The sequence below is a fragment of the Chaetura pelagica genome, unplaced genomic scaffold, assembly GCF_000747805.2.
Source record: "Chaetura pelagica isolate M959 unplaced genomic scaffold, ChaPel_1.0 scaffold14, whole genome shotgun sequence".
Lineage (NCBI taxonomy): Eukaryota > Metazoa > Chordata > Aves > Apodiformes > Apodidae > Chaetura > Chaetura pelagica.
This window is the reverse complement of record NW_009953067.1, coordinates 583,183-597,941: the sequence shown is the minus strand read 5'-3', so window position 1 is coordinate 597,941 and position 14,759 is coordinate 583,183. Positions and strand designations below refer to the sequence as shown.

The 14,759-nt window shown below is 39.9% G+C and overlaps 1 protein-coding gene across 1 annotated transcript in view; it reads left to right on the top strand.

The window, feature by feature from the left end:
* Nucleotides 1–323: 323 nt before the first annotated feature.
* LRFN2 (leucine rich repeat and fibronectin type III domain containing 2) overlaps nt 324–14,759 on the top strand; it is a 41,124-nt gene continuing 26,688 nt past the window's right edge. The window contains exon 1 of the mRNA XM_009996805.1: nt 324–1,696. Within this exon, the coding sequence (XP_009995107.1) occupies nt 324–1,696 (1,373 nt within the window). The remainder of the gene's footprint in view (nt 1,697–14,759) is intronic.

Below are 14,759 nucleotides of genomic sequence, written 5' to 3'. Positions count from 1 at the left end.
GTTGTTAGGGGTTTCTTTTGTTTATTTTGGAGTTTTGTGGGGATTTTGTGTGTGGTTTTTTGGGTTGTTTTTGTTGTTGTTGTTAGGGGTGTCTTTGTTTATTTGGTGGGGTTTTTTTTGCCTTTTTTTTTTAGAAATAAATCCATTACGTAGAGAAATATGTTGTTACAACACTTAATCTTCCTATTCCAGAGTGATGGCTGCTTTAGGTGTGGCACCTATTGATATTAGGTAAAATATAACAGGAAAGGTGGCTGTACTGCAACTGCTGATGTTCCTTGTAACTCTTTTAATTTCTTTCAGGTACTGTTGCATGATTTACCATGGAAAAATTGCTCTGCAGCATCCTGTTTTTTGGAATGGCTGTCACGGTCAACGCTTGTCCCAAATATTGTGTCTGCCAGAACCTGTCTGAGTCTCTGGGGACTTTGTGTCCCTCCAAGGGTCTCCTATTTGTACCACTAGACATAGACAGAAGGACTGTTGAACTTCGACTTGGGGGCAACTTTATTATTAACATCAGCCGACAGGATTTTGCCAATATGTCCGGGCTTGTTGACCTTACTTTGTCCAGAAACACCATCAGCTACATACAGCCCTACTCTTTCACTGACTTGGAGAGCCTTCGGTCTTTACATTTGGACAGCAACAGGCTGCCTGACATTGGAGAGGATATTTTGAGAGGCTTAATTAACCTTCAGCATCTGATTTTAAACAACAACCAACTAAGCAGCATCTCTGATGAAGCCTTTGAGGATTTTTTGCTGACATTGGAAGACTTAGATCTTTCCTACAATAACCTCCGAAGCATTCCCTGGGAATCTATAAGGAACATGATAAACTTGCATCAGCTCAGTTTGGATCATAACCTGATAGATCATATTACAGAAGGGACGTTTGCAGATCTTCAGAAATTGGCCAGATTGGATCTAACATCCAACAGACTTCAGAAGCTCCCCCCAGACCCTATATTTGCCAGATCTCAAGTCATTCCACTAGACGTTACCCCATTTTCTCCACCTTTGTCTCTCAGCTTTGGGGGCAATCCACTACATTGCAACTGTGAGCTACTGTGGTTAAGGCGACTTGACAGAGATGACGATATGGAAACTTGTGCTTCTCCTCCAGGTCTAAAAGGAAGGTACTTTTGGTATGTACAGGAGGAAGAATTTGTTTGTGAGCCTCCTCTTATCACACAACATACTCACAAGTTGCTGGTTTTAGAAGGGCAAACTGCTACACTGAAATGCAAAGCTATTGGAGATCCCATCCCCATCATTCATTGGGTGGCCCCTGATGACCGTCTCATTGGGAACTCTTCAAGGACAGCCGTCTATGACAATGGCACCCTAGATATCCTCATCACCACCTCCAAGGATTACGGGACTTTCACGTGCATAGCAGCCAATGCTGCTGGAGAGTCCACTGCAACAATTGAGCTCTCCATTGTTCAGCTCCCCCATCTCAGCAACGACACAGGCCGAGCAGCCCCACCAAAATCCAGGCTCTCGGACATCACCAGCTCCAGCAAGACTAATCGTGGAGAAACAAAAGCCCCACCAGAAAGGGCTGTCCTGGTGTCAGATGTGACCACTACCTCAGCTTTGGTCAAGTGGACGGTGAGCAAGTCGGCTCCTCGGGTAAAAATGTATCAGCTGCAGTATAATTGCTCAGATGATGAAGTCCTGATCTACAGGTAAATGCAATTGCTGTTTTTTCCTCTGGTGATGGCAAGAGAGAAAAGCAGGATGTGAAGTCTTTTGCTCTTAACTCACTGATTTAACTTGAACTGAGGAAGAGCTGCCACTGGTCACATTAGCTGTGTCTGGCAGGTTTGCATTGCATTTGTGATTTTATCGGTTGTGCTTGTTCATCACTTTTCTAAAACATACGTTACAAATCCCTTTAGTATTAATTCTCTAACAACAGCTGTTTTCAGCAAAATTTCCAATTTAGGAAAAAATACTACTGTAGTTGGTAGCCTCCTTACTAGTCTTAACAAAGAAAGAAAAACTTGACAGGCTAGAAGTCAAAAGTTTCCCTTTCCACCTCCTGTAGGCAGGATTGAAACATACTATTGAGAGAGGAAGTGTCGTGGGAGGAAGTTTGTGCTGTCTACCCATAACACAGGCTCTAATTATTCTGCAATTCAAGATTCAGGGTTGTTAGCAAGAGATTCTTCACCTACATGAAAAAACTCATTTCTTACTTCGATAATATCTGTATTACACAACTGTAATGGCTTACATCTCTGGAGTATTTATTGTTTTATAATATATTAAATGCAATACGAGAGAGATAATTTCAAAAGCAAGCCCCAAATGTTCGTTATGCTACTCTAGTTCTACAACTCCTCTGACTTCTAACGATGTAAAGCAAGAGTTGCTCTTGCAGTGATCTTAACTATGAAAAAGAAGGAAGCAATAAATGTTAGGAATTAAAAATGGGCAGGAAACTGCTTAATAATACAAGAAAACAGTGTTACTGCTTTTTCCTTCTGCCTTGGAAGAATGATTGACATAGTATGTTCAGGCTAATGATGAATCCCCAGAAACCACCCTTTCCTGTCTTTTTATTGCAGAGGCAGCAGTATCAGATGCATTGAGCTTAAGTCTGTCTTTGGATATATGTGAGCTACCAGAAGAAGTCAGGATCTCAGGATAAAGTAGAACCAAAATAACAAGCTGTTATAGTTTTCCAAGCATCCTGAATCTTGTAGAGAAAAATCAGATCTGGTAGAAGAGTGGGATTTGGGTTTTGACACTAATTTGAGAACAAACTCTGACCAAGACATAGTCAGAGCTGTTGATATCCTTGGTAGGCCAGGGGTTATTATCTGTTGGCCTGCAGACTAATCTATCCTGCAGTGAGAGCTGAGGCACTAGTCAAGTCACAGTACGTAGCCTTCAGATCCCAGAACAGACCTCAATATTTTCTCCTTTGCCATAGTGTTATTTTCTTTGACTCGAGAGAGTCAAGAGGTCATAAATCATCATGTGACATTTTCCACTCACCCTTCTCCTACAAGGAAATCTAATTTTAAAGTTGTTTTGAAAGCTGAATGTTCAGTTAACATGGATAAAATTGTATTCCAGAAATACTTCTATCTTAACCAGTTGTAGAACTGAAGTAATAAAGCCATTTTTTTTAGGTACTCCAAACTTAATCACTTTTTGTCAAAAGCAGGAATATTCACCAGCAAGTCTGAAGTCCTTTTTTTAAAGGTTATTTATTTAATTTAATATTGAATAAGTCTGAGGAAATTCAATTTGGTTTACTTCCATTCCTCAATTATATGTTGAAATAATCAAATCAATTAGGAGGTACAAATCATTTGCCTTGCTCTGGCTAATGTACCATGGAACTGATGTCTTAGCTTTGGGACTTGCAACTACGTGGAGTTATGAAGAATAAGAGGATAAGACAAAATCAATGAGAGAGTAATAGGAATAGAATGAAAGATAATATACTAGTGTCAGTTTTCTAGAAACAAAACTTTTGTCAAAAACTTACCTGTGGTTAATTTCTTTAGCCCAGTAGAATTCTGGAAAAATAGTCTGAAGGATGTGTATAGTCATGAGACTGTATAGTGAATTTGGCTCAGTGAACAGGAATATCCCTAAAGTTATAAATATATGTTAATGGAGGTTGTCAGGTGTGATTGGATGTGTTGATTTGCTGAGGAGGAGGATGGCCAGCATATATCAATGCAATGCAGAAGTGAAGACACCCAAGTTAGTATCTGGATGGGTGAAAATCAGATGCCGTGGGTGGAAATGAGAGAAAGATGCCATCTTACCAGCCTGGACTGGAGGAACAAGTGGCTTTAAAGGTGTCAGGCAACGCTAACATATCTTATCCTGTCTCCAGTGCTGCCTCTCAGTGAGGATTTCGTCCTTTTTTTTTTTTTTGCTTTACTAGGTTGTATCTCCATTTTCCAGGAGCACTCTGAGAACATTGCTATTTCCATATATGTCCCATCAGGCCTTTTTGAATATTCACTGATGATGCATAGCTCTTTTCATTCACAGCTCCCAAAAGCACTTCACCAAAGAAAACAAATTTTATTTCTCTACATTTTGCACCAGGGACAAATGAAGCATAGAAAGAACCAAAATCCAGGCTCTCGGACATCACCAGTTCCAGCAAGACTAATCGTGGAGAAACAAAAGCCCCACCAGAAAGGGCTGTCCTGGTGTCAGATGTGACCACTACCTCAGCTTTGGTCAAGTGGACGGTGAGCAAGTCGGCTCCTCGGGTAAAAATGTATCAGCTGCAGTATAATTGCTCAGATGATGAAGTCCTGATCTACAGGTAAATGCAATTGCTGTTTTTTCCTCTGGTGATGGCAAGAGAGAAAAGCAGGATGTGAAGTCTTTTGCTCTTAACTCACTGATTTAACTTGAACTGAGGAAGAGCTGCCACTGGTCACATTAGCTGTGTCTGGCAGGTTTGCATTGCATTTGTGATTTTATCGGTTGTGCTTGTTCATCACTTTTCTAAAACATACGTTACAAATCCCTTTAGTATTAATTCTCTAACAACAGCTGTTTTCAGCAAAATTTCCAATTTAGGAAAAAATACTACTGTAGTTGGTAGCCTCCTTACTAGTCTTAACAAAGAAAGAAAAACTTGACAGGCTAGAAGTCAAAAGTTTCCCTTTCCACCTCCTGTAGGCAGGATTGAAACATACTATTGAGAGAGGAAGTGTCGTGGGAGGAAGTTTGTGCTGTCTACCCATAACACAGGCTCTAATTATTCTGCAATTCAAGATTCAGGGTTGTTAGCAAGAGATTCTTCACCTACATGAAAAAACTCATTTCTTACTTCGATAATATCTGTATTACACAACTGTAATGGCTTACATCTCTGGAGTATTTATTGTTTTATAATATATTAAATGCAATACGAGAGAGATAATTTCAAAAGCAAGCCCCAAATGTTCGTTGTGCTACTCTAGTTCTACAACTCCTCTGACTTCTAACGATGTAAAGCAAGAGTTGCTCTTGCAGTGATCTTAACTATGAAAAAGAAGGAAGCAATAAATGTTAGGAATTAAAAATGGGCAGGAAACTGCTTAATAATACAAGAAAACAGTGTTACTGCTTTTTCCTTCTGCCTTGGAAGAATGATTGACATAGTATGTTCAGGCTAATGATGAATCCCCAGAAACCACCCTTTCCTGTCTTTTTATTGCAGAGGCAGCAGTATCAGATGCATTGAGCTTAAGTCTGTCTTTGGATATATGTGAGCTACCAGAAGAAGTCAGGATCTCAGGATAAAGTAGAACCAAAATAACAAGCTGTTATAGTTTTCCAAGCATCCTGAATCTTGTAGAGAAAAATCGGATCTGGTAGAAGAGTGGGATTTGGGTTTTGACACTAATTTGAGAACAAACTCTGACCAAGACATAGTCAGAGCTGTTGATATCCTTGGTAGGCCAGGGGTTATTATCTGTTGGCCTGCAGACTAATCTATCCTGCAGTGAGAGCTGAGGCACTAGTCAAGTCACAGTACGTAGCCTTCAGATCCCAGAACAGACCTCAATATTTTCTCCTTTGCCATAGTGTTATTTTCTTTGACTCGAGAGAGTCAAGAGGTCATAAATCATCATGTGACATTTTCCACTCACCCTTCTCCTACAAGGAAATCTAATTTTAAAGTTGTTTTGAAAGCTGAATGTTCAGTTAACATGGATAAAATTGTATTCCAGAAATACTTCTATCTTAACCAGTTGTAGAACTGAAGTAATAAAGCCATTTTTTTTAGGTACTCCAAACTTAATCACTTTTTGTCAAAAGCAGGAATATTCACCAGCAAGTCTGAAGTCCTTTTTTTAAAGGTTATTTATTTAATTTAATATTGAATAAGTCTGAGGAAATTCAATTTGGTTTACTTCCATTCCTCAATTATATGTTGAAATAATCAAATCAATTAGGAGGTACAAATCATTTGCCTTGCTCTGGCTAATGTACCATGGAACTGATGTCTTAGCTTTGGGACTTGCAACTACGTGGAGTTATGAAGAATAAGAGGATAAGACAAAATCAATGAGAGAGTAATAGGAATAGAATGAAAGATAATATACTAGTGTCAGTTTTCTAGAAACAAAACTTTTGTCAAAAACTTACCTGTGGTTAATTTCTTTAGCCCAGTAGAATTCTGGAAAAATAGTCTGAAGGATGTGTATAGTCATGAGACTGTATGGTGAATTTGGCTCAGTGAACAGGAATATCCCTAAAGTTATAAATATATGTTAATGGAGGTTGTCAGGTGTGATTGGATGTGTTGATTTGCTGAGGAGGAGGATGGCCAGCATATATCAATGCAATGCAGAAGTGAAGACACCCAAGTTAGTATCTGGATGGGTGAAAATCAGATGCCGTGGGTGGAAATGAGAGAAAGATGCCATCTTACCAGCCTGGACTGGAGGAACAAGTGGCTTTAAAGGTGTCAGGCAACGCTAACATATCTTATCCTGTCTCCAGTGCTGCCTCTCAGTGAGGATTTCGTCCTTTTTTTTTTTTTGCTTTACTAGGTTGTATCTCCATTTTCCAGGAGCACTCTGAGAACATTGCTATTTCCATATATGTCCCATCAGGCCTTTTTGAATATTCACTGATGATGCATAGCTCTTTTCATTCACAGCTCCCAAAAGCACTTCACCAAAGAAAACAAATTTTATTTCTCTACATTTTGCACCAGGGACAAATGAAGCATAGAAAGACGAAGAGGCTTGTCCAGCATCTGAGACACTCATAAAATCAAAACCAGCTCTTACGACTTTCAGTTAGGGAACCACTCAGTCCCTTAGAGTTAATTAACTAAAGCTGTTTTGCTTTAATTGGTCAGATGCATGTTACTGCAATGTGTGTGCAGAAAAACCTAAGGGAAAAGGATTTCTACAGCTCTTTGCTCTATAAAATGCAGTGTATGAGCTAAATGGGATATGATACTGCTTAGCTGCTAAAAGGATGGTCACTAAATATATGTTAAGATATGTCAGTATATGCAGAGTGAGGTACACTGGCTGTGCTCAGCTTGAAGGAATCCCACCTCACTAGTAAGAAATATGTGCGCAAAAGACAAAAGTTTTCTGCATTCTCTGCAAAGAATTTTTCATGGCAGGGTGGTCACAGTGACAAAGTGAAAGCAGTTCTTCCCTCCCCATTGATATTAGCATCTCTCCTGATCATTTCCCAGGACACCAGTCCAATTCCTGCCTTCATCCCAGCTGTGGTCTCCCACTTGCAGTGGTTGCAGGGGACCATGATGGGGTGCAATGGCCCCATGAAAATTCAAGAGTGGGAGATAGAGGCAAGTGTTGCCTGTATGGCCCCCTGATTTCACTGAGCAGAAGTGTTATCAGAATCTGAAGTTTGTCTCTGAATATACCAATGTCATCACAGTGAGGACATGGTCCAAAGGTGAGTGTTACTGATGTGGTACGTCTTACTTGGGGAGGACTAGCAGGAGGATCACTTTTGGCTGTTTCATCCCATCCAAACTTCCCTTGTATTTTCTGTCTCAAGGCTATTACTGAAGCTAACAGCAGATTTTTATCTCTTACAGTGGATTCAGGATGCATGTTTCTGATACTGATCTAATGAGCACAGTCCTAGATCAGCACTCTGCTCTACATGGCTTCCCAGAATGAGAGCAGAAGCTGAAGGGAGTGCTAGCTTGTGCAAATTTCTCAAAGGGGCAGCTTGGTCAATGTCAACCTACAAAGACAATAACTGCCCCTAGCATTGGCACCAAATCAGTGTCCAGCCCAAATCTACCCTTTTCTAGCTTGAAACCATTACCCCTTGTCCTATTGTTACATGCTTTTGTGAACAGGTCTTCTCCAGCCTTCTTATAGGCCCCTTTCAGGTATCAGAAGGTCACTATAGGGTCCCCCCAGAGTCTTCTCTTCTTTAGGCTGAACAACCCAAAATCCCCCAGCCTGTCTTCATAAGAGAGGTGCTCCAGCCTTCTGATCATTTTTGTTGCCCCTGTCTGGACATGTTCCAACAGGTCCACATCCCTTATGTGTTGGGGGCACCAGAGCTGGATGCAGTACTCCAGGTGAGGTCTCACCAGGGCAGAGAAGAGGGGCAGAATCACCTCTCTCAATCTGCTGGCCACACTTCTTTTGATGCAGCCCAGGATGCAGTTGGCCTTCTGGGCTGCAACTGCACATTGGTGGCTCATGTCCAGCTTTTGATCCACTAGTACCTTCAGGTCTTTTTCCTCAGGGCTGCTCTCTAGCACGTCTTCCTCCAGTCTGTATTCGTATCTCTGGTTGCACCAGCCCAGACAATCTTGAAAAAGATCTTACAATGTGGACCGGTACTGGATTTGTGGTTCACACACAAGCAAACACCATTGCATTACTAATCTGTGTATGTTCCCTGTGAGCTCTTTCTGTCTCTCTTGACTTGTTGTTGCCCTGTTTTTAGTAATCCCACTGTCAAGATAATGAACAGAATCAAGATTCCTCCCGTTCTAGGCAGAGTAAGAGGAAATCTTGTTTTGCCTTTCTGTTTGTAGGTTTGTTGTGTTTTGTTTGTTGGGTTTTTATTTTATTTTGTTTACCTGCTTTTCTTTCTTTTCCTTTCTTTTTCTTTTTCCTTTTGCATTTTTTCATTTTTCTGATTTATGTTGCTTATTCATTATAAGTTTTCTTTCCTCTTCATGTTTTTTAACTGTCCTATTCATCTTTATGCTGTTTGAACCCATGTTACCCTGGATGGTGAAAGCGAAAATTGGTGGTAAGATTATGAAGCCACATGATGGCCAGCAAGTGCCACAGTGACAAGATAATGGATTGCTATCTATGTCTCCTGTTCATATACATAGGATATGAGAGCAGAACTTTTTAAAATGTAACTAAAATTTCTTTGAGAACTGCAAGTAATTTTTAAAGTACTGTCACATAATAAAATCTTTTGGCTGGCACCTGTAGCCATGGTTCATGCTGCTCCAATCAAGCAAACTGAATATACACAGGAACTGGTGGGATGCACCCCACTAGTGCTGAGAGATCTGGCTTGATGTCAGTGTGAGGCCATTAACTTTGAATAATCATGCCACTTGGGAAAGATATCATGATGGACAAAAGGGATTGGAAGTCATCAGTATGGTTTCAAAGTTATGCTTGACAAACTTGATAAACTTCTATGATGAAATAACTACGTTGGTAGATGTGCTGAGAGCAGTAGATGTCTACCTTGACTTAACTAAGGCTTTTGACACTGTCTCATAAGATTCTTGTAGAGGAGCTGATGAATTATGGGCTGTATGAGCAGTGAGATGGATTTAAAACTAGTCAAACAGCTGAGCTAGGAAGGCTGTGATTGGTAGCATTAAGTCTAGTTGCAAACCAGTAGCTACTGTTATACCCCAAGAGTCAATACTGGTCCACATCTATTTAACATTCAATCCTATTTAATATCTTAATTAATATACTGCTTAATGGCACAGAGCGTAGTCTCATCAATTGTTTTAATGATACAAAACTGCGAGGAGTGGGTAATAGACCAATGTCATGCTGTCATCCAGTGGGACCTTGACAAACTGGAGAAATGGTCTGACAGGAGCCCCATGATATTGAACAAAAGAAAATCCCAAGTCCTGCCTCTGAGGAGTAATAACCCCATGCATGAGGCATGCCAGGGTCACCTGGCTCAAAAGCAGCTTTGCAGAAATGGAACTGAGGTTCCTGGTGAATCCTCTTATGAGGAGCATCTGAGTGAACTGATGTTGTTTAGTCTGGAGAAAAGGAGGCTGAGGGGAGATCTTATTGCTCTCTACAACTACCTGAAAGGAGGTTGTAGAGAGCTGGCGGTCTTTTCTCCCTAGTAACAAGCAACAGGACAAGAGGAAATTATCTCAGGTTGTGTCAGGGGAGGTTTAGTTTATATGTTAGAAGAACCCTCTTCACTGAAGACTAGAATAGGCTGCTGAGGGTGGCGGTTGAATCACCATGCCTGGAGTTGTTTAAGACAGATGTAGGTGTGGTGCTTAGGAACATGGTTTAGCACTGGACTTGGTAGAGTTAGGTTAAGGCTTGGACTCAATGAGCTTAAAGGTCTTTTCCAACTAGAATGGTTCTCTGAGTCATGAGATTTAACATGAACCAGCAACATGCCCTTGCCATAGAGAAGGCTGATGGCATCCTAGGCTGCATTGGAACTGTAGCCAGCTGGTCAAGGGAGGTGATCTTTCCCTCAGAACTGGTGGGGCTACACTTGAAGTACCATGCCCAGTTCTGGCTCCTCAGTACAAGAGAGACATGAGTGTACTGGAGTGGCACAGGGCATCAGACTTATTATAAGTGTAATTCAGGAACTTTCATATTTAATTTATTTTGAATTAAGGATTGAACTGAAATATAAAAATCCAGAAAATAGTATCTTTGGGCCTCTGTTTGCCACTTGTAACCTGGAGTGACAGCACTGCCTTACCTCATAAACACTTTAGAAAATTATTGTGGAACCATTCAGAGCACTGGAACAGGCTGCCTGGAGAGGTTGTGGATTTTCTTTTGCTGGAGACATTCAAAACCCACCTGGACAAGTTCCTGTCTGATGTGCTGCAGGTGACCCTGCTCTGGCAGGGGGGTTGGACTAGATGATATTTCGAGGTCCCTTCCAACCCCTAAGATTCTGTGATTCTGTGATTCTGTGAACCAGAAGCCCACATAAATGAACAGGGAGACTGCTGCTTTGAAGTTGTGTGGTCTGCAGCAACAGGGATAGTCATGAATGATTAAGGTGGAGTATTAGATAACTGCTTGAATTTGAGGAAGGCATCTGGAGACAGAGACTGTACCTTTTTATGTCTAGAGCACTCTGCATGATGTGGGACCAAATCTCAGTTTTGGCCATCTGGCATTGGTGTAATATATAAATTCACCACTGTTTCAAAAGATGAATAAATCTGCAAGTATTTTATAGAGCTTCTCAGGTTATACTGAGCCTTCTGGCTGTGTTTTGAATTAAAGCAAGGATGCAACCACTTAAAAATGTGCATCTGAATTGCGACGCTCTCGTTAGATTTATGAGAGATTTAGGTCTGTTTTATATGGTGGTATTTCATACTAAGAGTGATAAAAATGACTATACAAATTAAGAATTACTGTAGCACTATAGTCTTACAAGTTTATAAATTCAGCACTGGAAAAAAAAAAAAAAGTATTTTATATATCTCTGAAAGCTTATTTTTTCCATATATATTTTATGTAGCAGACACTCTAAGCATTAAAATATGAATAAATGGCTCCACATCTCCAGTCTATTTAAACAATGGTGCCATGGATTTGATTACTTAAACAATATAATAATGATTTACATTTGCACAGCTCCCTTTACTGCAAGTACTGTACAGACTGGCTGAGCAAAGATCACTCCACCAACCACTTCTATCTGTCACCTCTCAGTTAAATATTAGCTGCAGTTTAGCAGTCAGCTGATAGTGCTACTTCATTTTATGAGCAAAAAAACCTTCAGCATTTGCACTTATGGATACTTTAACTAGTTAGGAAGTAATTAACTGATTTTCCTATAGCATCATGGAATAAATGTACCCATGCACTCTTCTAGTCAATTTATTTTCAATTAGGAAATGTTTTATGACTGAGGTGCTGCAAACTTCAGAAATATCTAAGTTGGGTAAGGATGTCCTCTGCCACACTGAACATTGTCATGCATCAGAAGGATACCATTCTCTAGATTGCTAATGCTTCTTACAACAAAAACCAGTTTTGTGGAGGTCTATCAGCTAAAGACTGGAAACAGAGGGAGCTCTACCGAGTTGCCTTACAACAAAAACCAGTTTTGTGGAGGTCTACCAGCTAAAGACTGGAAACGGAGCTCTACCGAGTTGTTATCAGGGCAAATAATCTCAACATCCCAATGCTGTAGTGATGAGTGATTACATTATTTTCTCTCTGACGAAAGTCAGAAATATCTAGTTCTGGTAATTTTAGAAAAGGCAGAAGATTAATTTATTCTGAAAAGCCCAAAGATCTCTTCTTACTTGTGATTTGGACAGTGGGTGCATACAGGTGAAGACTTATGGGTAAATGTCTGCCACACTTCTAGCCCTTTTTCAGTTCTACCCTTGTGTCCAGCCTGGCTAGGCCATTGACCTTCCTCCATGGCTCACAGCTGGTGCAAAAGCCCCTCTTCATCCTCAACATGTGAGCTGAGCTATTTTGCTTGCATGGTATCCTGGATACAACCCTGGTTTTGGTCAGAGTGTTTATATATTTAAACACTGAATAAAATAACCACTGGGAGGAAGGTCATCACATGAACATACTAATACATAAAGATATTAATCATCATATATTAATCATTTGTATTTGACAGGTTGAGACAGCAACTCTATAAAAATACAAAACATGAAGTCACAGTCCCGAACGGAAGCAAAATTTATATAAGCACAGTTTGACATAAACATTTGATACTTCAGGTCATTTGGGAGTGGTTTGCAGCAGTAGTGTGCTTTGACTTTTAGAGGGCCTCAGTAAACGCAGGCTTACTGAAAGGCATAGGACACAATGGAGAAGATACTTCACAGAAGTATTTATTTTGAGATTGTGGGATTTTATTTGGATAAGCTGAAAAAGTGTTCATCTAGCCTTTTCATTTTGTCTCTATTAATAGGAGAGATATAGGGACAAAGGGTATTTTAGGATTATTGCTTGTTTGTTTGCTTGTATTTGCTTGTTTTTTCCTTCTTTTCATTTTTTTCTTTTACAATAATTTTTTTTTTTTTTTAAAGTAAGACAGAAAATGTGGTGAAAATTACAAAATTACATCTATTGCCAGATGCTGAAATGGAAAATAGAAATATAAGTTACGAAATAAATATAAATATATATATTAAAAAGCAAGAATTAAAGAAAAGCTGATGTATGTCTTTGATTTGCAACTAAAGTTGTCCTAGGTTATTGTGGCAACTGTCATCCACCTAATGCTTGTACCAAAACTGACAAGAAATCCATTGATCAGAGACAATTCAGTTCAACATGAGCAGACGCAGATCATGGAAACACTACCCAGATCAATATTTTCTTGCCTGATAACCACCAGAGAATCCACTTATCCCTACAGGAGAGATGTCTCTTTATGTGAGTATGTGAGAAGTATGTGAGGGCACTTGCATTGCTGCTGCAAACATTGCAGTGCCCCAGCACATCGGAGAAAGACAGGACAACACCTTCTGATGCCTTGGAGGCATTCCCGTTTCCTTCAAAGTTTAGCAACTGTCAAATAGTGTTAAGCAAGGTCTGTAGTGAGGCTGGATGATACAACTCTACCCTGGAGCACTGCCTCAGGAGCTGAATAGAAAGACAAAGAGCTTGATTCTCATCTCCACCACAGCTATGCTGCTGGGAAGTAACCCCACCACAGCCAAAGGTGGTGCACAGGGTGGGAAGGAAATCAGAAACAGTTTTTAGCATAAAACAGCAGTACACCCATTTAATCTCTTCTGCTAATTATTTATTTAGCTCATCAAAGGCTCAGCATTTTTACTTGAGGGGAATTTGGGATGAGCTAATGCTTGTCCAAAACACCTGCCACAGCCCCTCTCTTAGCTGCTCCAAGGAGCTGTCCCCACCCATCACAGCACTAACGAGCTACACACCTGATGCCAAAATGAACTATTGAAATAAAATTTTGATTAAGCTTCAGGTGAGAATATTTTTATATCTAATTGAAAATTTGTAATATAGTTAGATTAATACCATTCCTGAAAATTAAGAAGTCAGAACACAGCTGTACAGTTTTCACTATCTTTCCTATTTTAAATCTAGGGCAGACTTGTAGCAGTTCATATGCTGCTCTGTGAAAAAAAACCTCTTGCCATTTACTGATTGCTTAACAGTAATAACTTCCCATATCATTCATAGTCATGTAAAGTAATAGTAGTACTGATAGTTACAAATGTTAACTGAGCAAATGCTGAGTTGAAAGCTTGGCTCAAAGCCCTCAGAAATGAGTAGGCACAATTTACTCTGATGGTCTTTGTTTCATCCTGAAAGTCTTGCTTTTTAGGGATTACCATTATTTTCTAGAGAGACAATTGGAGGGAGAATGAGGTTAAATAGCTTTCTCAAGGTAATTCAGTAAACCAATGGAAGGAAAAAACATGCTTACAGAATCATAGCTGGAAGTAGTCCTGATTTACCTTTCACTGTGTTCCTAATAAAGTCCTTCTGCACATTTCAAACTGCTAATTTCCCCTTGTAATGTCATGTAATTTTATCTTATAATGTTGTGATTTGGGGGAAAAATGTAGCATTCTTGGTGTTGTTACTGTTGTTAAATGTAGGTTATAAATCTGTTTGACTTGGGAAAGGCATGTTTAATAGTATCAAACTTAGACTGAGGCTTCACTGTAAACATGTACGTATTCAACAGAGATGTGTGGTCTCCTAAAAGGAATAGGGAAAACAATGAGGCTTGATTTCTTCCATAGTTTGTATACACAATGGACATTTAAGCATCCAAGGTGTTCCACTTGATGTCTGAGTTCTCACTTCTTCTCGTACCTGCAGCACCAATACTCCTTGTCTCTGCAGTGCTGATCCTTTGAGTTCCAGGTGGTATTATAAATTCACTCCTAATTCCTTCCTCATTTTGAGTCACAAGCTATCAACATTTGGGTCCCTTAACAAGACATGGAAAAAATACCAGTGACCAGAACATGACAACTACTGCTAGCCTTTCTAAATGTCTTAGAACTTCCTCTGTCCCCTCAAT